Raw genomic sequence first — 27,227 nt, 5'->3', positions numbered from 1 at the left:
TGTTTTCACGGCGCGACGGCAGGTGGAAGGAAGCGACAAACAGGTAAGTGTATATATTTTATACGTTTAAAGTAGAACTTGGCGAGTAATTAGGAGGTAAAAATAATATGTTGAGGATTGTTTTCGACTTGTCTGTTATGTCTCTTTTCGTCACACGGTTTCTTGTGAATCTGCGATTGTTGGCTGTAATTTGAGTTTTAGATGCTACATTGGGCGGAAGAGAGCTACAAACAGGTAAGTGAATGGTTTGTATACGTTTTTTTTAGTCTCGTATCAAGGTAAGTTACAGGTCTTATTAGCAAGGATTCATTTTTAGTCTGTTTATTTTATAGTAATACTGGTGTTTTGTGACGACAGTACTGTCATGTGTATTGTGTGTTATAAAATATGTGAGTACGTCAGGGTGGGGCACGTTTTTGTGATGAATCTGCTGTTTTGGAAGTGTGTCATCCTTTTCTAGATCGGACGGTAGGAGTGACGCAGCTACAGACAGGTAAGTGCGAATCTTTTATACCTGTTATGTTTTATTTGAAAGTATTTTAAATGTAATTATAATCTTTGCGTTATTGGTGATGTATTTGTAATGCAAGGTTATCTTATTTATTGCTGGGTGTTAGACTGCAAAGTTGATTGTGAGACAGGTTTAGTGACGAAAGTACTGTCACGTGTATTGTGTTTGATTCAATATGTGAGTACGTCAGGGTGGGGCACGTTTTTGTGATGAATCTGCTGTTTTGGGAGTGTCTCATCCTTTTTTAGATCGGACGGTAGGCGTGACGCAGCTACAGACAGGTAAGTGCGAATCTTTTATACCTGTTATGTTTTATTTGAAAGTATTTTAAATGTAATTATAATCTTTGCGTTATTGGTGATGTATTTGTAATGCAAGGTTATCTTATTTATTGCTGGGTGTTAGACTGCAAAGTTGATTGTGAGACAGGTTTAGTGACGAAAGTACTGTCACGTGTATTGTGTTTGATTCAATATGTGAGTACGTCAGGGTGGGGCACGTTTTTGTGATGAATCTGCTGTTTTGGGAGTGTCTCATCCTTTTTTAGATCGGACGGTAGGCGTGACGCAGCTACAGACAGGTAAGTGCGAATCTTTTATACCTGTTATGTTTTATTTGAAAGTATTTTAAATGTAATTATAATGTTTGCGTTATTGGTGATGTATTTATAATACAAGGTTATCTTATTTATTGCTGGGTGTTAGACTGCAAAGTTGATTGTGAGACAGGTTTAGTGACGAAAGTACTGTCACGTGTATTGTGTTTGATTCAATATGTGAGTACGTCAGGGTGGGGCACGTTTTTGTGATGAATCTGCTGTTTTGGGAGTGTGTCATCCTTTTCTAGATCGGACGGTAGGAGTGACGCAGCTACAGACAGGTAAGTGCGAATCTTTTATACCTGTTATGTTTGATTTGAAAGTATTTTTAATGTGATTATAATGTTTGCGTTATTGGTGATGTATTTGTAATACAAGGTTATCTTATTTATTGCTGGGTGTTAGACTGTTTAGTTGCTTGTGATACAGGTTTTGTAACGAAAGTACTGTCACGTGTATTGTGTTTGATTCAATATGTGAGTACGTCAGGGTGGGGCACGTTTTTGTGATGAATCTGCTGTTTTGGAAGTGTGTCATCCTTTTCTAGATCGGACGGTAGGAGTGACGCAGCTACAGACAGGTAAGTGCGAATCTTTTATACCTGTTATGTTTGATTTGAAAGTATTTTTAATGTGATTATAATGTTTGCGTTATTGGTGATGTATTTGTAATACAAGGTTATCTTATTTATTGCTGGGTGTTAGACTGCAAAGTTGATTGTGAAACAGGTTTTGTGACGGAAGTACTGTCACGTGTATTGTGTTTGATTCAATATGTGAGTACGTCAGGGTGGGGCACGTTTTTGTGATGAATCTGCTGTTTTGGGAGTGTCTCATCCTTTTTCCGATCGGACGGTAGGCGTGACGCAGCTACAGACAGGTAAGTGCGAATCTTTTATACCTGTTATGTTCTTTTGGAAATTACTTTTACTGTGATTAGAATGTTTGTGAGTTATTGCTGATGTATTTTTATTCTAAGTTTATTCGTATTTCTTGCTGAATGTTAGAACGTTTATTTGATTGTGATACAGGTTTTGTAACGAAAGTACTGTCACGTGTATTGTGTGTTATTCAATATGTGAGTACGTCAGGGTGGGGCACGTTTTTGTGATGAATCTGCTGTTTTGGGAGTGTCTCATCCTTTTTAAGATCGGACGGTAGGCGTGACGCAGCTACAGACAGGTAAGTGCGAATCTTTTATACCTATTATGTTTGATTTGAAAGTATTTTTAATGTGATTATAATGTTTGCGTTATTGGTGATGTATTTGTAATACAAGGTTATCTTATTTATTGCTGGGTGTTAGACTGCAAAGTTGATTGTGAAACAGGTTTTGTGACGAAAGTACTGTCAGGTGTATTGTGTTTGATTCAATATGTGAGTACGTCAGGGTGGGGCACGTTTTTGTGATGAATCTGCTGTTTTGGGAGTGTGTCATCCTTTTTCCGATCGGACGGTAGGCGTGACGCAGCTACAGACAGGTAAGTGCGAATCTTTTATACCTGTTATGTTCTATTTTGAATTATTTATAATGTGATTATAGTGTTTGTGTGATTGATTATGTATTTTGGTTCAAAGCTTTTTCGTATTTATTGCTGGGTGTTAGACTGTTTATTTAATTGTCATACAGGTTTAGTGACGAAAGTACTGTCACGTGTATTGTGTTTGATTCAATATGTGAGTACGTCAGGGTGGGGCACGTTTTTGTGAGGAATCTGCTGTTTTGGGAGTGTCTCATCCTTTTTTAGATCGGACGGTAGGAGTGACGCAGCTACAGACAGGTAAGTGCGAATCTTTTATATTTGTTATGTTTTATTTGAAAGAATTTTAATGTGATTATAATGTTTGAGTTATTGATGATGTATTTGTAATACAAGGTTATCTTATTTATTGCTCGGTGTTACTGTTTAGTTGCTTGTCATACAGGTTTTGTAACGGAAGTACTGTCACGTGTATTGTGTGTTCTTCAATATGTGATTACGTCAGGGTGGGGCACGTTTTTGTGATGAATCTGCTGTTTTGGGAGTGTGTCATCCTTTTCTAGATCGGACGGTAGGAGTGACGCAGCTACAGACAGGTAAGTGCGAATCTTTTATACCTGTTATGTTCTCTTGGGAATTAATTATTGCTGGATGTTAGAACGTTTATTTGATTGTGATACAGGTTTTGTCACGAAAGTACTGTCACGTGTATTGTGTGTTATTCAATATGTGATTACGTCAGGGTGGGGCACGTTTTTGTGATGAATCTGCTGTATTGGGAGTGTCATCCTTTTTCTGATCGGACGGTAGGAGTGACGCAGCTACAGACAGGTAAGTGCGAATCTTTTATTCCTTTTTAGGTTCATTCTAAAATTACTTTGACGATAATTAGAATGTTGGAGAGTTATCGATGCTGTAATTTGTGGGGATGTGTTCACTTTTTTAAGGTTGTATGTTAGACGGTTTATTTCTTTGGAATACAGAATTTGTAACGGAAGTACAGTCACGTGTATTGTGTGCAATTCAATATTTGCGTACGGTGAGGGTGGGGCACGTTTTTGGGTTGAATCTGATGTGGTGGGAGTGGCACTCTTTTCTAGATCTCACGGTAGGCGGACGCAGCTACAGACAGCTAAGTTGAATTATTTGAAACGTAATATGTTCAATGTAAAATTGCGTTTACTTTGATTGTAATGCTTGGGAGTTATCATAAGGGCACGTTTTTTAACAGAATCTGCTATTGGGGGAGAGTGACAGTCTTTTGCAGATCGCATGGTAGGTGCTACGCAGTTATAAACGGGTCACTTGAAGTTTGTTCACCAATTATAGGCATTACCTCAGGTTGTTATTGGAATAAATTACTTTCGGTTTGTTTTCCAGGTATGCCTCTCTCTGGCCCGTTCCCGGGAACCAACGTGCTTGCACTGCTTTCCATGGGTATGTATAATGCGTTTGCCGCCTCTGTAGTAAAGCATCTTGTCTGTCCCTTATCTAACGCTTGTATTTTTACTTTTTTTTTCACAGGGATTCCCCGGTCCGATCCGTCCTTGGGAAGCGTCATGCAAAGATTACTTCAGCCGGTATGTATGCTGGTGTTTGCGGATCTTTAATAAGACATCTTGTCTGATTCGTATTTCACTTAGACATTTTTTGGGGGGGTTTTACAGGGACTTCCGCGGGCCTGACTATCCCGGGCAGCATCGTGCTTTAGGAGCTTTACTCTGTAGGTATTAATCTTTTGGCGGGTCTAAGGTAAGGCATCTAAAGGTAAGTCTGTTTACTTATTTTCGTAATTTGCCTGTATTTAGAATGTTTTGTATTCGTAAAGGAGGTTTTAGCTTTACAGCGCATTTGCGGTGAATTCTCTTTGATAAAAACTTTGAACGCGGTCAGACAGGTTGGAGCCGCGTTTCCTTTTGCTGCATCGCTATCTGTCTCATGCATGCTTTCACATTCAATTCGCCAGGAATTCACACCTCCTCGCTAACGATAGCACACACTCTCAGGCAGACATTCCTTTCATCCAAGGAAGACCACCACCCAAACATTAGCATACGGCTAGACAACAACAAGATTTCACACGCGTGCTGTTCGTAAACAAGTGTTACTTCTCTATTGTTATTCATTTAAAGTAACTCTCCTTTCCTCCGGTTTGACTGTACTTAAACTCGAAGAGCAGCCATTCGAAAACATTGCTTGGTTCCAGGTCATCCAGTACGAGCTAAACTATCTCTATTCCGAAAAGGTAAGCCACTTTATTTGTATTGCCGTTTTGTAAATAAACGCATTTAACGTTTTGTATCGTGTTTTGCTAATGTAAAGTGCTGGTGTTTTACTATGTTAACCTTAGCCAACATGTTGGGCGCTTTTATTGTTAGCAAAGTCCGCTCAGTATCTTGATGCCTTTAAATTTTCAAAACCGCGCTTTTATTTACTATCTGCAACGGGGAAATTGACTAACTTATATTGGGCAGGATTTAGAAGGGGCACGCACCCCATATAACCTTAATTTTTATGCTTTTTCCGGGATTATTATATACATTACGGGACCGCTTCGCCATCGTTTGGTATCTTGCTCCCTTTAATTGTCAATGCCGCGATTACTTGCATTTTAAAAAGAAAAACACTTGCTAATAAATATTTGACGAAATTTGTGAGGACCACGCACACACACCACATTACCTTGCATGCTTTTTGTGTTCGCCGCTATTAATAAATACATTACGGTACCGATTTGCTAGCGTTTCCCGTGTATTGCATACTTAGTGAAGCGCTCTCTGCATAATACACTTTCCCATGCTTTACATTTCAGACTTGCTATTGTTGTCAGGGATCGTACATTTATTAGTTAAAATACAACTTAGAATGCCTTTTGCTTTCGAATCGATGGTTACATTTTTTAGATCATTTATATTAAATACGCTTCATTTCTCTTTTCCTCGACCTGAACTGGAACAGCAGCCATTCTAGACATTACGTGGGTCATCCGGTACGAAGTATACTATCTCTATTGCAAAAAGGTAAGCAACTTCAATTGTATTGCCCTTTTTAAAATAAACTCAACGAACGTTTTCTATCGTGGATTGCTAATGACAAGTACAGTAAATTTCCAATGTTAACCTTTGCAAACATGTTATGCGCTTTATTTATTAGCAAAGTTCGCTGAGTGTCTTTATGGCTTTAAATTTTCAAAGCCGCACTTTTATTTAAAAGCTGCAACGAAAAGATGTACTAGCATATGTTAGGCAGAATTTAGAAGGGACACGCACACACACCACATTACATTAATGTTTTACCTTTCGCCGCGATTTATATATACATTACGGTACCGGCTCGCCATCGTTTGGTATCTTGCTGACTTTAAGTTTCGAAGCCGCGATTACAATCTTTTGAAAAGAAATCACTTGCTAGGAAAGATTTAACACGATTTATAAGGAGCACGCACGCACACCACGTTATTTTGCAGTTTTTGGGTGTTTGCCACTCTTACTATACACATTACGGTACGCGTGTATTGCATACTTAGTGAGGCGCACACTGCATTACAAACGTTTCCCTGGATTGCATTGCACACTTGCTCTGTTGTCCGAAATCGTACAATTATTACTTAAAATACAACTTACAATGCATTTGCCTTTCGAATAGATGGCTAGATTTCAGAAGACATTTGAATTAACTCCCTTTTATTTCTCTTTTCCTTGACCTAAACTGGGAGAGCAGACATTCAAGACATTTCGTGGGTCATCCGGTACGACCAAAACGATCTCTATTGCTATAAGGTAAGCAGCTTCTATTGTATTTCCGTTTACACAATGAACTCACTGAACGTTTTCTGTCGTGTTTGGCTAATGACAAGTGCAGTGGTTTTGCGATCTCAACCTTTGGAAACATGTTAGGCGCTTTGTAGTTACCACAGTGCGCTTCGTATCTGAATGCATTTAAACTTCCGAGCCGCGCTTTTTTGTCAAGTTTGCAATAAAATATTTGGTGAGCGTAGATTGGGCAGAATTTAGAAGGGACACACATAGACAGCACATAACCTGGATGCTTTTGGCTTTCGCCAGTATTTCGGTATACATTACGGTACCGCTTCGCCATCGTTGGGTATCCTGCTTATTTTGATTTGTAAGCGTTACGTTTAGATGCCATCATTTTTTTTTTAGCTTAAAACCGAACAGCTTTCAAAACATATTAGTCCTACTTTAACGAATGCACACGCAGTACATTGACTTGCTCTTTTTGCTTGCACCACTAATGCTAGCCTTATTACGGTAACGTTTTGCTTTAGTTTGCCACTTATTTCATCCTCACTGAAACACTCTATGCATAAGATACTTTAACATCGATTGCATTGCAAATTTGCGACTGTTGCCAGTCATCTACAATTATATGCTAGTATACAAATTTCGCACCCGCGGAATATTAATGCGCTTGATACTGTTTACATGTCTTACGACTGTTTTACTTTTGTTGGCAAAATGTGTTTTGTGATGCGAAACATTTATGTGAAATGTTTTCATATGCATGCCTCCTTTTGGATCTGACTTTTGGCCTATGATTGCAGTTATGGTGCGCGCATTCTATAGATTTGGCTTTATTTCTATTCGTTTTGCTTGACATTTGAATACATTTACCATGTTCCGGTTGGGATTCTTTGCATATGCTTTTAAGGTGCATTGTTTACGTATAGGTACCGTCTAAAACGCGTCTTTACCTTACTTAAATCTCTAACGCTTCTATGCTAATGTAACCAACTGAAACAAGTGTGTGATGAGGGGGGCAAAAAGGGGGGGAGGGGGGTTAACCTTATACTAGCAGTGACATTTTGTCATGTGCACTAATGCTAGCCTTATTACGGTAACGTTTGGCTTTAGTTTGCCACTTATTTCATCCTCACTGAAACACTCTATGCATAAGATACTTTAACATCGATTGCATTGCAAATTTGCGACTGTTGCCAGTCATCTGCAATTATATGCTAGTATACAAATTTCGCACCCGTGGAATATTAATGCGCTTGATACTGTTCGTTACATGTCTTACGACTCTTTTACTTTTGTTGGCGAAATGTGTTTTGTGATGCGAAACATTTATGTGAAATGTTTTCATGTGCATGCCTCCTTTTGGATCTGACTTTTGGCCTATGATTGCAGTTATGGTGCGCGCATTCTATAGATTTGGCTTTATTTCTATTCGTTTTGCTTGACATTTGAATACATTTACCATCTTCCGGTTGGGATTCTTTGCATATGCTTTCAAGGTGCATTGTTTACGTATAGGTACCGTCTAAAACGCGTCTTTACCTTACTTAAATCTCTAAGGCTTCTATGCTAATGGAACCAACTGAAACAAGTGTGTGATGAGGGGGGCGAAAAGGGGGGGAGGGGGGTTAAGCTTATACTAGCAGTGACATTTTGTCATGTGATGTTTGTTAGACTTTTGGAGGGGGTGGGAGGGGTTTCACAAAGTACGCTAGCGGGACGAGGTATCCTTTTCTAAATTATTTCATCGCTCCTCGAAGGTTACTTAATTTTAGTGTTTGCTGTACAAACATTGGCCTTCATGTATGTATTACCCGCAGTAATGCAGATACTACTGTGCAATTGTTTTTGGGGAATCACGCGTTGGAAAAAAATGCATTTTTTCATTCAGAACATATGGTTCATAGCTTAAAAATGTCATGCACTGTTTGGCAATTAAGTCCTGCATTGGCAGTTTTTGGTATACTACATATATATGCTCCTACTGCGCAACACTTTTTATTAACGGCTTAACTATAGACTTTCACATGCACTCCTCATCCAGTTTACACCATGCGTTCTCTGTTACACATTTTATAACATGCACTCTTATGCCTACTTTCTCCTTAATGCCCCTTTCCATTCACTCTCTACATACACACTGCTTGTGTGACTTCGCGCGTGTGCCTTGGCGCGTATAACTTAGCACGTGTCGAGATTATGTTGCATGCCCTCTGTTGCACGTGCTCTGTCACACGTTCTCTCATGCACTGATTTTACATACTCTTTACCATACTACCTGTTGCACACATTTTTATGTACATCTCCTCAACATGAACTACAGCTAATGCTTACATCTCTACTGCCTTTATCTTCAATACTAACCTTTAATATTTGTATACTACATAAATTACTCCTCTCGCTACTCCTTTATGTTTATTACACACTTTATCTTCTTTAAGCTTCTCTTTGTTTTCCATGATTTTTCATAATTTACAACTAAAAGTTGACAATAGCTAATGATGAGAAAGTGAGCATGCAGGTGAGAACCAATCTGCTAACTCAAATGGTGTGACTGACGTGAGGCTCTGCAAACTTTTTGGACAAGTTTTACCTTTTGCTATTCCTATTTTCAGCAGTAATAGCGCACACTCGCCACCATGCATTTCACATCATGCATTCTCCAAAACACACGCAACACCACACACTCTTTAGCGCACATTGAAATTCACTCTCCTCTATCCACTCTCTACAGCACACTCATTGTGTGACTTAGTGCGTGTAACTTAGCGCGTGTAACTTAGTGCGTGTAACTTAGCGCGTGTAACTTAGCGCGGGTAACTTAGCGCGTGTAACTTAGCGCGTGCGCTCTGTTGCACGCGCTCTGTTGCACGCGCTCTGTTGCACGCGCTCTGTTGCGCGCGCTCTGTTGCACGCGCTCTGTTGCACGCGGTCTGTTGCGTGCGCTTTGTTGCACGCACTGTGTCACACGCTCTCATGCACTATCATTTCACATACTCTTTAGCATACTACTTCTTGTACACATTTTTATATACATCCCCTCAACATGCACCACAGCAAATTTACATCTCTAATGCCTTTATCTTCACTACTATCCTTTATTATTTGTACACTGCATACATTACTCTTGCTCCTGTCGCTACTCCTTTATGTATACTACACTCTGCCTCTTCTTTATACTCCTCTTTGTTTCCCTTGCTTTTCTCATACTTTCAAACTATAAGTTGACAACAGCTGATGATGAGAAAGTGAGCATGCAGGTGAGAACCAATCTGCAAACTCCAATGGTGTTACTTACGTGAGGCTCTGTCAACTTTTTCTGAATTTTTTTCATTTTCCTATCCCTGTTTTCAACAGTAATTGCTCACACTCCACACCATGCATTTTGCACCATGCATTCTCAAAAACACACTTCACAGCACACACTCTTTAGCACACATTCTCATTTACACTCTTTTATCCACTCTCTACAGTACTCTCATTGTGTAACTTACCACATGTGGCTTAGCGCAGGTAACTTAGCGCAGATAAATTAGCGCATGTAACTTAGTGCATATTACAGCATGGTGCATATACTCTGTAGCACGCAGTTTAGTTGCAGCCTCTATGGCACTCTCTGTACTACCAGCTCTTTACCACAGGCTCTCTGCCACACACTGTATGCCACACACTTTTCTACATGCTATCTTTTGGCAGGCGCTTTCACATACTACCTACTGTACACATTGTGATACACATCTCCTCTACATGCTGCATAGCTAATGCTTCCAACTACTACCTTTATTATCCTCCTATCCTTTACTATCAGTCAAACACTACACACACTACTTTTACTGCTCAAAACTACTTTTTCATGTATACTACATACTGTCTCTTCTTTATTCTCACCTTTTTTTCCACTTCTTTTTGCACAGTTTCAGCCTATTTGTCAAAAAAAAACAATAAACAGAAAGTGAGCATGCACGTGACAACCAATCTGCACAATGCAATGGTGTTACTTATGTAACGCACTGTCAACTTTGTGGGCAATTATTTTCTTTAGCTAGCTTAGTGTTTTCACCATTAATAGACTATTTATTTATTGGCACTCTTTCCCGCGCCCTCTTTCCCGCGCCCTCTTTCTCGCGCACTTTTTCCCGCGCCCTCTTTCCCGCGCACTTTTTCCCGCGCCCTCTTTCCCGCGCCCTCTTTCCCGCGTCCTCTTTCCCGCGCCCTCTTTCCCGCGCCCTCTTTCCCGCGCCCTCTTTCCCGCGCCCTCTTTCCCGCACCCTCTTTCCCGCGCCCTCTTTCCCGCGCCCTCCTCCCCGCGCCCTCTTCCCCGCGCCCTCTTCCACACGTACTCTCAATACACATACTTTACTGCACACCATTTGTAGCACACCTCTTAAACATCGTAGCTAATGCTAGCTTTTTTTAATAGATGCATAGCCCAAACAGCACCATACATTTGGGGAAAGTGCTCCATGTAGGCATCTCCACCGTAGCACCCCAGAACGATGAAGCCCTGTAAACAAACAAAGATACACAGTAAGTTACAAAACATACAATATGCCTTACCTAAGTCCCGCAAACAACACCATACTTACAAAGGAAAAGCCTCCCTGCATGCCACCGCACTGGAACGACCCTCACTGCTGAAGACCTGTAACGAAACAGAAAAAAAAAATGAGTTACTTACAATATGCCTTACCTAAGTCCTACAAACAGCACCATACTTACCGAGGAAAGCACTCCCTGCATGCCGCTGCACCGGAATGACCCACACCGCTTAAGCTCGAGAAACAAAAAGTTAGATAAAAAGCAAGCAAACAACAAAACAGCCAAAAAACATAGCACATTGCTTGCCATACTGCTTCAGGAAGAATTTGCCTCACAGCCATAAACATAAGCCGGAAAAGGGCAAAGATAAAATAGAAGAAACATGCCCACCAGCAAATATGGGTCCGGCTGGGCAAAAGAGAAAAGTTGCGAAAAAAGACACCCATGATTCTGAAGAGCGTGGGGCAGGTTGAGGGAAACTTCCTCAACAAAAGCTTGCTATGGGAAAGGGGAGAGAAAAGAGTTGGGCCAAAAAAAGCAATACATAGATGGCTGTGCACAATCAAATAATGTATTATTGCTTTTAAAGAAATGAGCAAAATGGGAAGTTTGCATGGAGTACTTAAATTCACGATTGAATGAAGCAGTGTGTATGTGTAGGTTTGTGTAAATGCCTGTGTGACATCGTGAAAATGTGAATATAAACCACATTTGCCATTAGCTGTTGATGGGGAAGTAAGCATGCACATGCAAAACAATCGGAAAACTCGAATGGTGTTAATAACATGAGGCGCTGGCAACTTTTACGTTAGAGCAGTTGAATTTATTAGATAGCAATATAGTTTAGAATTCTACAAACAGTCTTGCGTTTGCACTGTTTACCAGACAATCTTTAACATGCACTCTTTAACATGCTATATTTTACAGAATACAATTTAAAGCGCACTTTTTTAGAGACACCTCCTCTACATATATCATACTTAATGCCTACATTTAGACTACTGTTGGTCGTTAGACGCGCCTCTTTTTAATCCTTTTTTTGGGGAACTTTCAAGCTATATGCTGCCGAATTTTAACAATGAAGAAGTGAACATACAAGTAAAGTATTTGGCAAACCTCAATAGTGTTACTGACATTAAACACTCAACACTACCAGGGGATTTGGACTTTGCCTATGTCAATTTTTCCAGCAATAATATACTTTAATCCTCTACAAACACTCTTTTGCACGCACACTGTTGCATGCGCTCTATTGCACGCGCTCTTTTGCACGCACTCTGTTGCATGCACTCTGTTGCATGCACTTCTTAAATGCTCTCTGCCATACGCTCTATCATGCACTATGCTTTTACATACTCTTTACCATACTACCTGTTGCACACATTTTTAAGAACATCTCCTCAACATACACCACATCTAATGCTTACATCACTACTGACCTTTATCCTCAACACTATCCTTTACAATTGTACACTACATACATTACTCTTACTCCTCTCGCTACTCCTTAACGTAAAAGACACACTGCCTCTTCTTTATTCTCCTCTTTGTTTTCGTTTCTTTTTCATATTTAAAACCTAAACGTTGACAATACCTGATGATGAGAAAGTGAGCATGCAGGTGAGAACCAATGTGCAAACTACAATGGTGTTACTTACGCGGTGCTCTGTCAACTTTTTATACAATTATTTCCTTTTCCTACCCCTTTTTTCAACAGAAATTGCGCACACACCACAGCATGCATTTTACACCATGCATTCTCCAAAACACACTCCACAACACACACTCTTTAGCACACATTCTCATTCACACTCTTTTAGCCACTCTCTACAGTACTCTCATTGTGTAACTTGACACATGTGGCTTAGCAACTGTGACTTAGCGCAGGTAACTTAGCGCGTGTAACTTAGCGCATATGACAACATGGTGCATATACTCTGTAGCACGCACTATATTTACAGCCTCTATGGCACTATCTGTACTACCAGCTCTTCACAACAGCCTCTCTGCCACACGCTCTATGCAACCCACTTTCCTACACGCTGTCTTTTGGCATACACTTTAACATACTACCTATTGTGCAAATTGTAATACACATCTCCTCTACATGCACCCTAGCTAATGCTTATAACTCTACTACCTTTATTATCCTCCTATCCTTTACTATCAGGCAAACACTACACACACTACTCTTACTGCTCTTTCTACTCCATGTATACTACATACTGTCTCTTCTTTATTCTCACTTTATTTTCCCCTACATTTTTGACACTTTCAGCCTATTTGTTGGCAATAACTAATGATGAGAAAGTGAGCATGCACATGACAACCAATCTGCACAATGCAATGATGTTACTTATGTAAGGCACTGTCAACTTTTTGGGAAAGTTTTTCCTTTACGTAGCTCAGTGTTTTCACCATTAATAGACTATTTCTTTATGCACCCTCTTCCCCGCCCCCTCTTCTCCGCCCCCTCTTCCCCGCCCCCTCTTCCCCGCCCCCTCTTCCCCGCCCCCTCTTTCCCGCCCCCTCTTCCCCGCCCCCTCTTCCCCGCCCCCTCTTTCCCCGCGCCCTCTTTCCCCGCCCCCTCTTTCCCTTTCCCTCTTTCCCCGCCCCCTCTTTCACCGCGCCCTCTTTCCCCGCGCCCTCTTTCCACGCGCCCTCTTTCCACGCGCCCTCTTTCCACACGCCCTCTTTCCACGCGCCCTCTTTCCACGCGCCCTCTTTCCACGCGCCCTCTTTCCACGCGCCCTCTTTCCATGCGCCCTCTTTCCTTTGCCATGCACTCTGTTGCATGCATGCTGTTGCATGCGCTCTATTGCACGCACTCTGTTGCACGCGCTCTGTTGCACGCGCTCTGTTGCACACACTCTGTTGCACACACTCTGTTGCACACACTCTGTTGCACACACTCTGTTGCATGCACTTCTTAAATGCTCTCTGCCACACACACTCTCATGCACTATGATTTTACATAATCTTTAGCATACTACCTGTTGCACACATTTTTAGGTACATCTTCTCAACATGCACCACAGCTAATGCTTACATCTCTACTGTCTTTATCCTCACTACTATCCTTTAAAATTGTACTGTACATACATTACTCTTACTCCTCTCGCTACTCCTTGACGTATGACACACTGCCTCTTCTTTACTCTCCTCTTGGTTTTCCTGGCTTTTTCAAACTTTGAACCTTTAAGTTGACAATAGCTGATGATGAGAAAGTGAGCATGCAGGTGAGAACCAATCTGCAAACTCCAATGGGGTTACTTACGTGAGGCTCTGTCAACTTTTTCTCAAAGTTTTTCAGTTTCCTATCCCTTCTTTTTAATTGTAATAGCACACACTGCTTTTTACACCATGCATTCTCTATTATACATTCTGTACCACACACTCTTTAGCACACATTCTCATTCACACTCTTTTAGCCACTCTCTACAGTACTCTCATTGTGTAACTTGACACATGTGGCTTAGCAACTGTGACTTAGCGCGTGTAACTTAGCGCATATGACAACATGGTGCATATACTCTATAGCACGCACTATATTTACAGCCTCTATGGCACTCTCTGTACTACCAGCTCTTTACCACAGCCTCTCTGCCACACGCTCTATGCAATACACTTTCCTACACGCTGTCTTTTGGTATGCACTTTAACATACTAGCTACTGTGCAAATTGTAATACACATCTCCTCTACATGCACCCTAGCTAATGCTTACAACTCTACTACCTTTATTATCCTCCTAGCCTTTACTATCAAGCAAACACTACACACACTACTCTTACTGCTCTTTCTACTCCATGTATACTACATACTGGCTCTTCTTTATTCTCACTTTATTTTCCCCTACATTATTCACATTTCCAGCCGGTTTGTTGGCAATAACTAATGATGAGAAAGTGAGCATGCACATGACAACCAATCTGCACGATGCAATGATGTTACTTATGTAAGGCACTGTCAAATTTTTGGGACAGTTTTTCCTTTAGATAGCTCAGTGTTTTCACCATTAATAGACTATTTCTTTATGCACCCTCTTTCCCCGCGCCCTCTTTCCCCGCGCCCTCTTTCCCCGCGCCCTCTTTCCCCGCGCCCTCTTTCCCCGCGCCATCTTTCCCCGCGCCCTCTTTCCCCGCGCCCTCTTTCCACGCGCCCTCTTTCCACGCGCCCTCTTTCCTTTGCCATGCGCTCTGTTGCATGCATGCTGTTGCATGCGCTCTATTGCACGCGCTCTGTTGCACACTCTCATGCACTATAATTATACATAATCTTTACCATACTACCTGTTGCACGCATTTTTGTGTACATCTTCACAACATGCACCAGAGCTAATGCTTACATCTCTACTGTCTTTATCCTCACTACTATCCTTTAAAATTGTACTGTACATACATTACTCTTACTCCTCTCGCTACTTCTTGACGTATGACACACTGCCTCTTCTTTACTCTCCTCTTTGTTTACCTAGCTTTTTCAAACTTTAAACCTTTAAGTTGACAATAGCTGATGATGAGAAAGTGAGCATGCAGGTGAGAACCAATCTGCAAACTCCAATGGGGTTACTTACGTGAGGCTCTGTCAACTTTTTCTCAAAGTTTTTCAGTTTGCTGTCCCTGTTTTCAACTGTAATAGCACACACTGGCCACAATGCTTTTTACACCATGCATTCTCTATTACACATTCTGTACCACACACTCTTTAGCATACATTCTCATTCACAATCTCTTCCATCTACTCTTTACAGCACACACATTCTGTGACTTCACACATGTGGCATGACACGTGTTACTTTGCGCCTCTGCCTTAGCCCCTGTACCTTAGCGCATGCACCAATATGTTGCATAATTCCGTGCTGCAGACTACCATGGGATGAATTATGTGAAGCACTGACAAGTTTTATTGCCTTTGTTTTTGTACCGTACTGTTTGTCTTTTTTAATGAAACTATTTAAATATTTTACTCTAAGAAAAACACTCTACTACTCTTTTCTTCACATTCGGCTACACATTCTCGATGTACACTTTTTTGGCTACACATTGTCTACACTATGCTACATTTCACAACACTTTTTCTACCATACTCGACAGAAACCTTACACTACAAACCATCTCCATATTATTACATCTGTATTGCTCTTTAGGATACAATTTCTACTTGTGTTTTCCCTCTATTACATCTACCAACTTTATGAGCCATGCAAAAATTACTTAATTTCGTTACTATTGACAACTTACTGTATATTACTATGCTAAATCAACATTAATACTTGTTTTTATTCTTCCATAGATAACTGTGAGAAGTTGCGCATTCTTTTTCAAGGCATCAAGGTGAAAGTATCTTAATTTATTGTTGATACACCAGCCTATGGTGAAAACAAATCAGTTGGGATCATTAGAATATATATATATTTTTTTTGAAACATACTCATTGTTTTCAGCATGCATAACCTCTGTTAGCGATAGCTATAGGCTGTTGAGAAAGTCTAGTGCTTACAAATCCGTAAACATCATTCACAGGCTATTTAAGAAACACTGAGCTTTGCTTAAAGCACAACATTCATGGAAACACTACAAGCGTATAGAAACACACAACAAATGCATGCTTAGAAAACACTTCTATTCATTTTAGAATCCTATGCATATAGCATAAATTTAATGCAGTATACATCTAACCTATCTCACACAAATTAGTTTGCTGAACAGCATCTATTTATTACTTACTGTTATTAGCAGCACAAGGGAAGTTGCATGAACCTTGTATAGCTATACAAATAAATAGTAACTACTCAGAAAAGTTAGAAAGTGTGTATAAATTTTAATATATGCTAGTTAGCATTATACTTGTATAGAAGCATACAGATATATAGTCCATACAAGAAACTTACAACACTAAAATACAGCATCCAAAGAACGCTACAATACAAACCTATAATAGGTAGTTTAATACCGGCAGTTTATTTGAACAATATTTTTGTGTCGCTATTAATATCATGGAAATACTGCAGGCAGCTTATCATCAAGGGCATAACAAATTTTCTCCTACTTCGCGGGGCAAACAATGTTTGCCAAACAGCACATTCGCAATCATACACAATAGCTACAAACCTGCTAATACATGGACTGTAGAAGATTTACATGCCATTATGGACTTAGGGGATGCTTTATATATAGATATGCATTCCATAAATCAAGAACAGCTTATGCATCCTGATGATTTACCAAATTATATCCAACACAATGACACTATCTATTCGCTTAAGCTTAAACAACCTTCTTATGGGGATATACTGAAACAGTTTGACCCATCGTCGCCAAATATGCAAACAGTATTGAGAGCTGCACTCAATTTGCATTGCGGTGTTTTACTTTGCATGGATATGTATGTTATAGCTATTATGCACAGTGAACATTCATACTTTGTATTTGACTCGCATAGCCGCGACACCACAGGAATGCCTCACCCAAATGGGACATGTATTACCATACAAATATCATTTGAAGGGCTTATACAGTACATAACAAATCTGGCATATAGTCTAAAGCGACCCAATAGTAATTACTTACCATATGAATTAACTCCAATAGATATAATTCCAATTAAAAAAGATTCACTACATAAGGCAATGCTCATAGCAGAAAAAAATGCAAGTGCCATATTACACAAGCATATTTATGTGCATTCTACTAAAGCATGTACAGATTTATTCACACACACATTAAGAACTCGTATAGAAAATGAAAGAGATTGCCTCCAAAGATCAAAGGCAGGTACTCTTCGGCCATCAACATCATTAGCTACTGATCAGCATATTCCCCCTCAAAAAATTGCATTGTGCCTATAACAACTGCACAACTGACGCTACCTACCTGCACTAGCATAGATACAACAGAATATGCAAGTAACTCACATAATACTCCGACATACGCAAATATACTTAGAAATACACTTAGACACAACACAAGAGTCACGAGTTGTGATACAAAAAACATACAGACACAAAACATCACAGGCTCAACAAGTGATTTGCATAATAACGCATATATACAAAGCTCCCATCCTACAAACAAACCTAACACTCAGGGTAACAAAATACTTAGCCCAAAAAGTAACCCCAAGACTATATTGTCCAAAATGCATATTAACATCAAGAACAACATAGAACAAACTTTTTGGCCACAAACACAACAACATATAAATGTCGTAAATAGTACAGACAAACAGCAAACACAAACAAATCTTACACTACCATCAAGGTGTACACAATCTATACAAAATAGTCTATTTGCTATTCTACATAACTACTGTAAACCCGCACATAGTTGGGATAGTCAAGACTTGCAATCTATTATGGGACTTGGAAATGCACTATATATTGAAATGCAGTCAATTAATAAAGAAAATTGTATGCAACCACAATATTTACCCAATTACATAGAGCACAATAGCGTTATATATGCAATTAAGCAAAAAAAGAGCATAACGATGGAGGAAAAGCAAACAGAAATGCAAAATGCAAGGCTTTTGAGAACCCTTACTTCAATGCATTTTAACAATGGTATATTGATTTGTTTTAATTCATACACTATTTCAATATTCAAAACGATTCATGCATACTTTGTATTTAATTCAAATAGCCAAAATGAGGAATTAATACCTCCTGCTAAGGGGACCTCTATTGCTTTACAAATCAAATCACCTGAGCAGGTTATTGATTACATCAGAACGTTGGCTCTCCAGAACAAAGTACCACATTCATTAAGTTTTACTTTATACTTCACTCCAGTTACAGTACGCAAAATTAGCAAATTGTCACTTGAGACAACACAAAGAAAACATAGAGAGAAAAAAGTTACACCTATAAGAGACATGTATATCCATACTACTAAGTTAACTCTACATGCCTCTATACATATCACACCTATAGAGTTACAACTAGAAAATACAATTACAGAAACACTCAACAGCGATAGGCAAATGCATACAGAGAATTCCACAACCACAAGTCATATTGAATCTATCATCGCTATTAACAATCCCAATCCAATAACAAACACATTTACACATAATGCTGGGATTCACAATGAACCAAATGCAATAGAAGTACAACCAAATAACTGTAACAGAAAAAGATTGCATGCACAAGAAACAGAAAATACACTTAATGCCACAAATATAACATCTTTGACAAATGCCACAATTAGTACTTTCCATGCACAAATTAAATATGGCCCAGAGTATGCTTGCACTATTTGCAATCAGTTATGGCATAAACAAAGTTTGCAAACAACGCACAAGTTAAAAAAAAGGGCTAAATTCATAGAATGTAACATTAGTCAATATCGAACAGAAGATATATGCCGGACATGTTACCAATATATTGCCAAGGACAAAATACCACCATGTTCTTTCTATAATGGGATGACATTTCCTGATATCCCACCTGAATTACACTTGCATAATTTAGAAGAGAGATTAGTATCGCCAAGAATACCTTTTTTACAAATCAGAACGCTGCCGCGAGGCTTCCAAAAATCTCTCTCAGGTGCAGTAGTTAACGTTCCTGCCGATGTTATGACAACTGTAACTGTTTTACCAAGACAAATTAATGATAACATGACGATTCCAATAAAATTAAAATGCAAATTAAGCTATAAATCCTATACCCATTTCGAAAATGTAAGGCCAAACAAAGTAAAGCGTGCAGCTCTATATTTAGCAACTACTAGCAGTATGTTCCAAGAATATGGAGTCACTGTTAATAAAGATTGGGAATATACACCAGAGAATATGCCACCTTGTAATGACACTTCTGATGCAAACAATACATCAGATTCATCAGACAACATTGCAGCTGGGAATTTAGATACTATGCTAACTAATGAAACTATAACTACAGAAAGCATTAACATTATTAACTTAGCACCTGCAGAATATAACACACCAAGGGGTCTATATGAAGACAAAGATTCAGAATATTTAGCTTTCCCCACTATTTTTTGTGGGAAGCGAAGGCCAACAAACAAAGAAAGGCATGTACCAATACATTACAGTACAATATGTCAATGGGAATTAAGAAGTTATGATTTAAGAGTAGCAAAGTCCATGACAAATGTTTTCTTCAAATTGAAAAAGTTGCATATTAAGCAAATACAGAGCAAAATATACATCTCACTTAGAAAATATTTTACCAATGGTAACATTATTACAGCAAAAGACATCAAACAAAAATTAGATAGCATTTTCCAATTTAATGAGGGATATAAAATACTAAAAACAATACGTGGCTCACCACCATATTGGGAGCAATGCAAAAAAGACTTATTTGCTATGATAAGACAATTAGGGATACCAACATTTTTTTTAACATTATCAGCAGCAGAAACTAAATGGTATCATTTAATCAACATACTATTACGCACTGAGAAAAAAAAAGAATGTACAGAAGAAGAATTCAAAAAAATGTCATGGGAGGAAAAATGCAAATTAATACAGAGAAATCCCATTACTTGTGCCCGACATTTTGACTTTCAAGTTAAAAAATTCTTTAATTGTATATTACTGCATAAAAGTAACCCAATTGGCAAGGTGATAGATTACTTTTATAGAGTAGAATTTCAACAAAGAGGATCACCACATATACATGCTATAATATGGATTGAAAGAGCTCCACAGTATGAAACTTCAGAAGTTACTACTGTTACAGCTTTTATAGATAAATATATAACCTGTGCAAAACAACAAGATACAAATATCGAGCCTTTATTGCCACTACAAAAGCATGGACATACCAAAAATTGTCGTATTAAACATAAAAGAACATGCAAATACCAGTACCCAAAATATCCAATGCCAGAAACATTTATACTGGAACCATTACCACTAGACAAAACTGATCAAGAGCTCTTACAGAAAATCGAACTAATCCACCTAACTATGAACACGCAAGAGTTCTCACATTATTCCTTTGAACAGTTTTTAGATACAATGAAACTAGATCTAAGTCAATATGTTAGATGTATACGCTGCATTATAGAAAAAAATACAATTTTCCTAAAAAGAACACCAGCTGAATGCTTTATTAATAACTACAATACGACAATTTTACAAGCATGGCAAGCAAACATTGATATACAATACATCTTAGACGCATATGCATGTGCCGTATATATAGTATCATATATTAGTAAATCACAGCGTGGAATGAGCAAGTTGATTGCACAAGCAGCAAAAGAAGTTTATCACAATCCAAGCATAAAAGAGCAGCTTAAGCATATAGGTAACAAATTCCTAAACTGTACAGAAATAAGCGCGCAAGAAGCAGCCTATCTTATACTTCAAATTCCTTTACGCAAAAGTTCTAGATCGTATGTTTTCATTAATACAAGCCCTCCAGAAAAGCGTACCTACTTATTAAAAGACATTGAGACTATAAATTTGTTACCTGATACATCCAATCAAATACAATATGATAATGTAATAGTAAAGTACAGCAAACGTCCTACAGATTTGGAAACGTGTACATTAGCTGACTATGCATCTATGTATCATGGAAATCATAAAAATAGAAAGCAGAAAGATGCAACAGACCATGATAATTTCCTCACCGAAAACAACTTTTATAGCTCGGATGAGGAAGAACTTGAAATTAATATACCAAATAAAACTGCAGAAACAGATTATACAAAGCGGCAAAAACAAAAAATAATTCGATATTGCAGGTTTAATTAAAAAAATGACCCTGAAAATTATTACAGAGAATTGCTAATGCTTTATTATCCCTGGAGAGTAGAAAATCAAATTATTGGTAATAAGGAAACATATTATGAAAAATACCTAGAACTTCAAAATATAGTTGACGCTAATCATACTAAGTATAATAGGCATAATACCCCTTTAACACCTAATGCCAATGGAGACTGTACATTGGACGCATTACTTATACCTCCAATGGATATAGAAACTGACGAAAACATTTGTCCTGAAGTTCAAACAAATGAACCACTATTATATGACTTATCATTTGATTTAGGCATTAGAAGTACAAGTAATGATGAACTTTTAACCAATAATATAATGCCAGATGACCAATATCACAGTTTGATGCAAAATCTTACAAATGAGCAACTTAACTTTATATACCATCACTTGCATTGGATAAAAACCAAAGAAACACCTTGCTATACGTTTTGCACAGGTGGTGCAGGAGTAGGGAAAAGCTTCCTTATAACAGCTCTTTACCAAACATTACTACGCTATTACAATACCAAAGCAGGGGAAAATCCTGATAACATTTATGTATTGCTTACAGCTCCAACAGGCAAAGCAGCACATAACATCCATGGTAAAACGCTACATAGTACATTCAAAATACCAGTTTCGCAATCGCTATCTCATAAACCACTCACTCATGAGAACAGGAGTGCACTTCAAAATGAATTATTGCATCTTAAATTGCTAATAATTGATGAAATATCAATGGTAGGGGCAAATCTTTTCAATTTTATACATAACAGGTTACAAGAAATTAAAATGTCCAAACTCCCTTTTGGTGGGATATCCATATTAGCTATTGGAGATTTTTATCAGTTAAAACCAGTATTTGACACATACATATTTGAAAATTCTAGGCATTCATACAGACCAGTAAGTACAAATTTATGGCAAACACACTTTAAGTTGTTTGAATTAACAAAAATTATGAGACAGCTAAACGACTTACCATTTGCTCAATTACTAAATAGATTAAGAGAAGGAAAACAAACTAATGACGATATTATACAAATACAAACACGCGAGCAAGACCCACCCCAAAACATTACCAAAACCATCCCTTATATAATGGCAACAAACAAAGAGGTTAATAATATTAATAATGAAGTTTTGTTACAACATATAACAAAATACCCTGTATACACATCAACCGCAATAGATACAGTTGCATCTGACCTAAGCGAAATTGTAAAAAAAAAAAATACTAATGCAATTACCTGCAGATGCAACTAAGACCATGGGCCTGCCATTTATATTGCATATTGCATTAAAATTACGATACGATCTAACATGCAATATCAATGTTAACGATGGCTTAACAAATGGTGTAACAGGTATAGTTGAATTAGTAGAAACTATCAATAGCATTCCAAATGTGATATGGATTCTTTTTGATAAAGAAAATGTTGGCAAATTAACAAGACAGGAAAATAGGCACATATATCACAGTAACATTTCACCTCATTGGACACCAATTCATGTTATCTCTAGACATTTTCAATTTACACAAAAATTTATAACAATAATACGCAAGCAATTCCCACTACGCCAATCATCTGCACGTACTATACATAGAACACAAGGAGAAACTATTGAACCACTTCACATCCATTTTAACAATAGTAAAATACATCATTTGCATTATGTTGCTTTAAGCAGAGCAAAATCATTAGAAAACATATATATTAAAAACTTTCAGCAGGACAAAATAGTTGTCCACCCAAAGGTTCATGACGAAATGGCCCGCTTAAGGACAGATATGCTATTAGAAATATCAGTACCACAATTATGTAATTATCTGCTAAACTTTAATGTTATTGTACACAACATACGTTCACTACAAAAAAATCACAAAGCTATACAAGCCGACACAAATATCATGAAGGCAGATATTATATGTCTCAATGAAATAAACACAACTAGGGAAGGGAACAGTCATTCATTATATATTGACCACTATCATCTGATGCTATTTGATAAATTCCATAATCAAAATACCAAGCATGGGATTGCTATTTATTACAAGAAAAATATTTGCCTTTTGCCAATTTATGAAACACAGCACGAAATTGACATTTTACATTTTACTTTAATTATAAAGAATTGTGATTACTTATTTGTGATAATATACAAACCACCACATGTACAACTACAAAAACTTTTTCAAGAGTTAACTAGCGTATTGAGCTTCTACCCAAACTACAAATATATAATAATGGGCGACTTCAACATAGATTTAGCACAAGTATCACATAATGCAACACTACTTTTAGAATACATGCAAAACCAATTTCAATGTCACCAAAAAATACAAAACTACACAACAGACTACAATTCAACCTTAGACCATATATATGTTAATGAAGAGATAACTCACTTTGGTATACTAGAGTCCTACTATAGCGATCACAAAGCATTATGGGTAGCTATTTAATAAGCTGAAATTATCAATTGGTATGTTATTTTGCTTTAGGAATTTGCTTTCTTTACATGCTAGATTCAGAAAGTCTACTTACATTATTTGTCTCGTTGCAGATGATTTCTATACAAGAAATTAAGGAAACCAAACACGAGGAAAGCAAACCGTATCAAAAAGCAATACGAGCAAACATAGTCAAATGCTCTGCAAAAACACATTACAAAAACGCTAAGCAAGAAAATAAGATTTTATTCCACATTGCTCTTGCTGATGAAAGTGGGTCAATTAAAGGAACTTGCTACAATGATGATTTTTTCAAGCTAACAAAAGAAGGGAATGGAATTATAATTCGGAATTTTATAAACAAGAACAATGTCATCATCTTAACGAAACAAACAAAGATTTCGAGAATGCCACCATTAACGCTCCCGGAAACAATAACCCAAGAAGCAGTATATTTGCTACAGCCGCCTGCACCCCCAGTTTCTCCAATAAAAACTATAAGGAAAGCTAATTTACGGACATTGATGAGCATATTAGGGACAATATCTGAGGTACGTATCATAAAAAAATTAAGGTGGTTATTAACTATTGCATGTAGTAGTCTGTAAACTTACATACTATCAGCAACACTATCTGCCACACACACTTTGTAATAACATTCTTCAAACCACTATACCATACATTCTATAACACATTTAGTAACTGCAACTCTTTAAAACACACACTATTAGCAGCACACTTTACTATAAACTATATACAACACTCACTACAACACACATACTATCTACAAACATTTCAAGTAATAGCTGTTACTTACTCCGTTTACACACACCACAAGGTTACATATAGTTAAAAACGGACACTCTCTATCTCATTCATTGCTACTTAAACTTTGCCAATACTCTGTAGTACAATCTACTACAAGCATACAACAATTTTTTATAGAGAAATAACATCTAAAGGCTATATTTAGGACTAATCGATGTAGAAACTCAAATAGAATACACAACATTGCTGCTAATAGCACTATACTTACTGCACAACACATACAATATCCTAGCAACTCTATTCGCTCATTTTACAATCTAAATTATATTTAACTAATATAATTTACGAAAAAAACATTAAAATCTGTAAAAATACACATCGGACAATAAATGCACTGTAAAGTGTTGATTACATGGAACAGTCCCACAAGTTTCAAACATATGTAAAGTATTTTTACTATTTATTTGAAACACTTGTAAAAATGATAACTATACAAAATATCATCATCTACTCTTTTATGTGCACTCTCCTACAAATTATATCATATATATACTTCCATACAAAAGTCTCTAACGCACACTCTCTAACATACACACTGTAGCACACACTATTACACAACTAATACACCACACCAATCAACAAACTTTTCACTCGCATGTTCTCTCCAATAAACAAAGATACAGCACAAGTGTATACTATCTATGCAAGAACCAATAACAATGATTGTTTATCAAATTTAACAGGAGGAAGAAACAAAAACTGTATTCATTGGAGGGCAAGAAACAAAACTAAAATCAATAACAGTAAACGATGCAACAGACTCAGTGAAAATAACACTGTGGAGAGACGCAGCGGACTTTCCCATCGAACTTGGGAGCTACATAAAAATAACCCATCTGACAGTGCATGAATTTAACAACGAAAAAATATTGAATTCTACTCGGAATACACAATTGCAAGTAAGTACAAAGTAAAAAGACAATGCTAAACACAAAAAATGTATTCTTTGCAAAGAACTTACTTACACATCTAGAACAGAAGACTCATTAAATTCACCATTTTTATATCACGCGTAGTAACATCAGTTGCTCTTTTTTCAACATACAATTTGTGATTCTACACATAACTCTCGTACACATAGATAAAACACCAAAATACTATATCGCCTTTAAATACATGCATATACATTCATACAAAACACTCTCGAAATATCACAAACAACTTTTCAGTTTACCTTTCCTACAGCTCAACACCTAACGACAAACTGCAAAACATGTAGGTGAATACATTGCAAATCATACTACACCTTTCGGTATAATAATTTTGCACACATTTTAAAATGCTAGTCCATAACCATGCCATATTAACTATTTTAGTCCATATCTACACCTTACCTACGAACACATGGAAACATAAAATATCTTACTTTATATATAGCACTAACTTTCTATCAGAATAGCACCAGAATCATACATTACTACATCTCAAGCAAAGCAACATCCAACTCTCTATCTATGTCTATATTCACCTTTTGGGAATACATACTAATCAAAAACTGCCTTAAATGCACTTTTCGATTTTACATTACCTATTACTTAACTTGGAGTTTATTTGCACTCTCTCAATACTTTCCTGTGCATATTCGAATTCTATTGCAAATTTTTCACATAATGTGCTATATAAACATACATTTCTATAAATATCTGTCACCTTTAGATCATCTTGCATTACATTTAGAAACACTCTGCATCAAACAAAATCCAACACCGCCTTCATACATTCCATAGGTACGAACACATAAGTACGCACTTTGGGTCTTTGCCTTCAACTACATTTTTCACATTCTCTGAACCGCGCAGAACAAATGCAATTCACAGAAAAATCTTGAATAAATTCCTTCAGCATCTATAGAAATGTTTTATTTCTCTGAAAAGCACGTTAAAATATAGAAAAAAAAAGATATACAGTAAAAAATGGGTTTCATAACAGATGTTTTTTTCTTTTTGCAGAAAATTGAGCCACCCCAAGAACAACTGCAGATAACTATATATAGACTCGAAAATACCACTCAGGAAAAAAGCACCATTACCATACAAATTCAAGATAATGAACATTTAAAATCTGTACAAATAAGCAATACGCTTTTAATGGACCACCTACAAATTCCAGCAGATATTGAGGACTTTGCAGAGGCTCTTATGCCACACCTACCGAAAACACTAAATATAATATTTCAAAATGAACACATTGTCGAAATTCTCGACGAAGATTAAATTATGCAATATGCAAAAAGAAAACTACTTTTGTAACTTTGAATAAAATGGATACATACAAAATAAATATTTTAGTTAATAAAAATCTTAAATCACA

The 27,227-nt window shown here is 37.5% G+C and overlaps 1 protein-coding gene across 1 annotated transcript; it reads left to right on the top strand.

Annotated features, from left to right (window-relative positions):
- Nucleotides 1-2,024: 2,024 nt before the first annotated feature.
- On the top strand, nucleotides 2,025-27,227 carry LOC146871139 (uncharacterized). The gene is made up of 8 exons (XM_085650299.1): nucleotides 2,025-4,026; nucleotides 4,114-4,169; nucleotides 4,257-5,609; nucleotides 6,310-6,368; nucleotides 16,184-16,224; nucleotides 24,203-24,640; nucleotides 25,601-25,816; nucleotides 26,867-27,227. Exons 6-8 carry the CDS (start codon nucleotides 24,203-24,205, stop codon nucleotides 27,128-27,130), a joined length of 918 nt encoding a protein of 305 aa, XP_085506425.1. The 5' UTR covers nucleotides 2,025-4,026; nucleotides 4,114-4,169; nucleotides 4,257-5,609; nucleotides 6,310-6,368; nucleotides 16,184-16,224; the 3' UTR covers nucleotides 27,131-27,227.

The sequence above is a fragment of the Triturus cristatus genome, chromosome 1_1 (assembly GCF_964204655.1).
Source record: "Triturus cristatus chromosome 1_1, aTriCri1.1, whole genome shotgun sequence".
NCBI lineage: Eukaryota > Metazoa > Chordata > Amphibia > Caudata > Salamandridae > Triturus > Triturus cristatus.
Note: the sequence above shows the minus strand (reverse complement) of the source record. Positions and strands in the feature narration are given on the sequence as shown.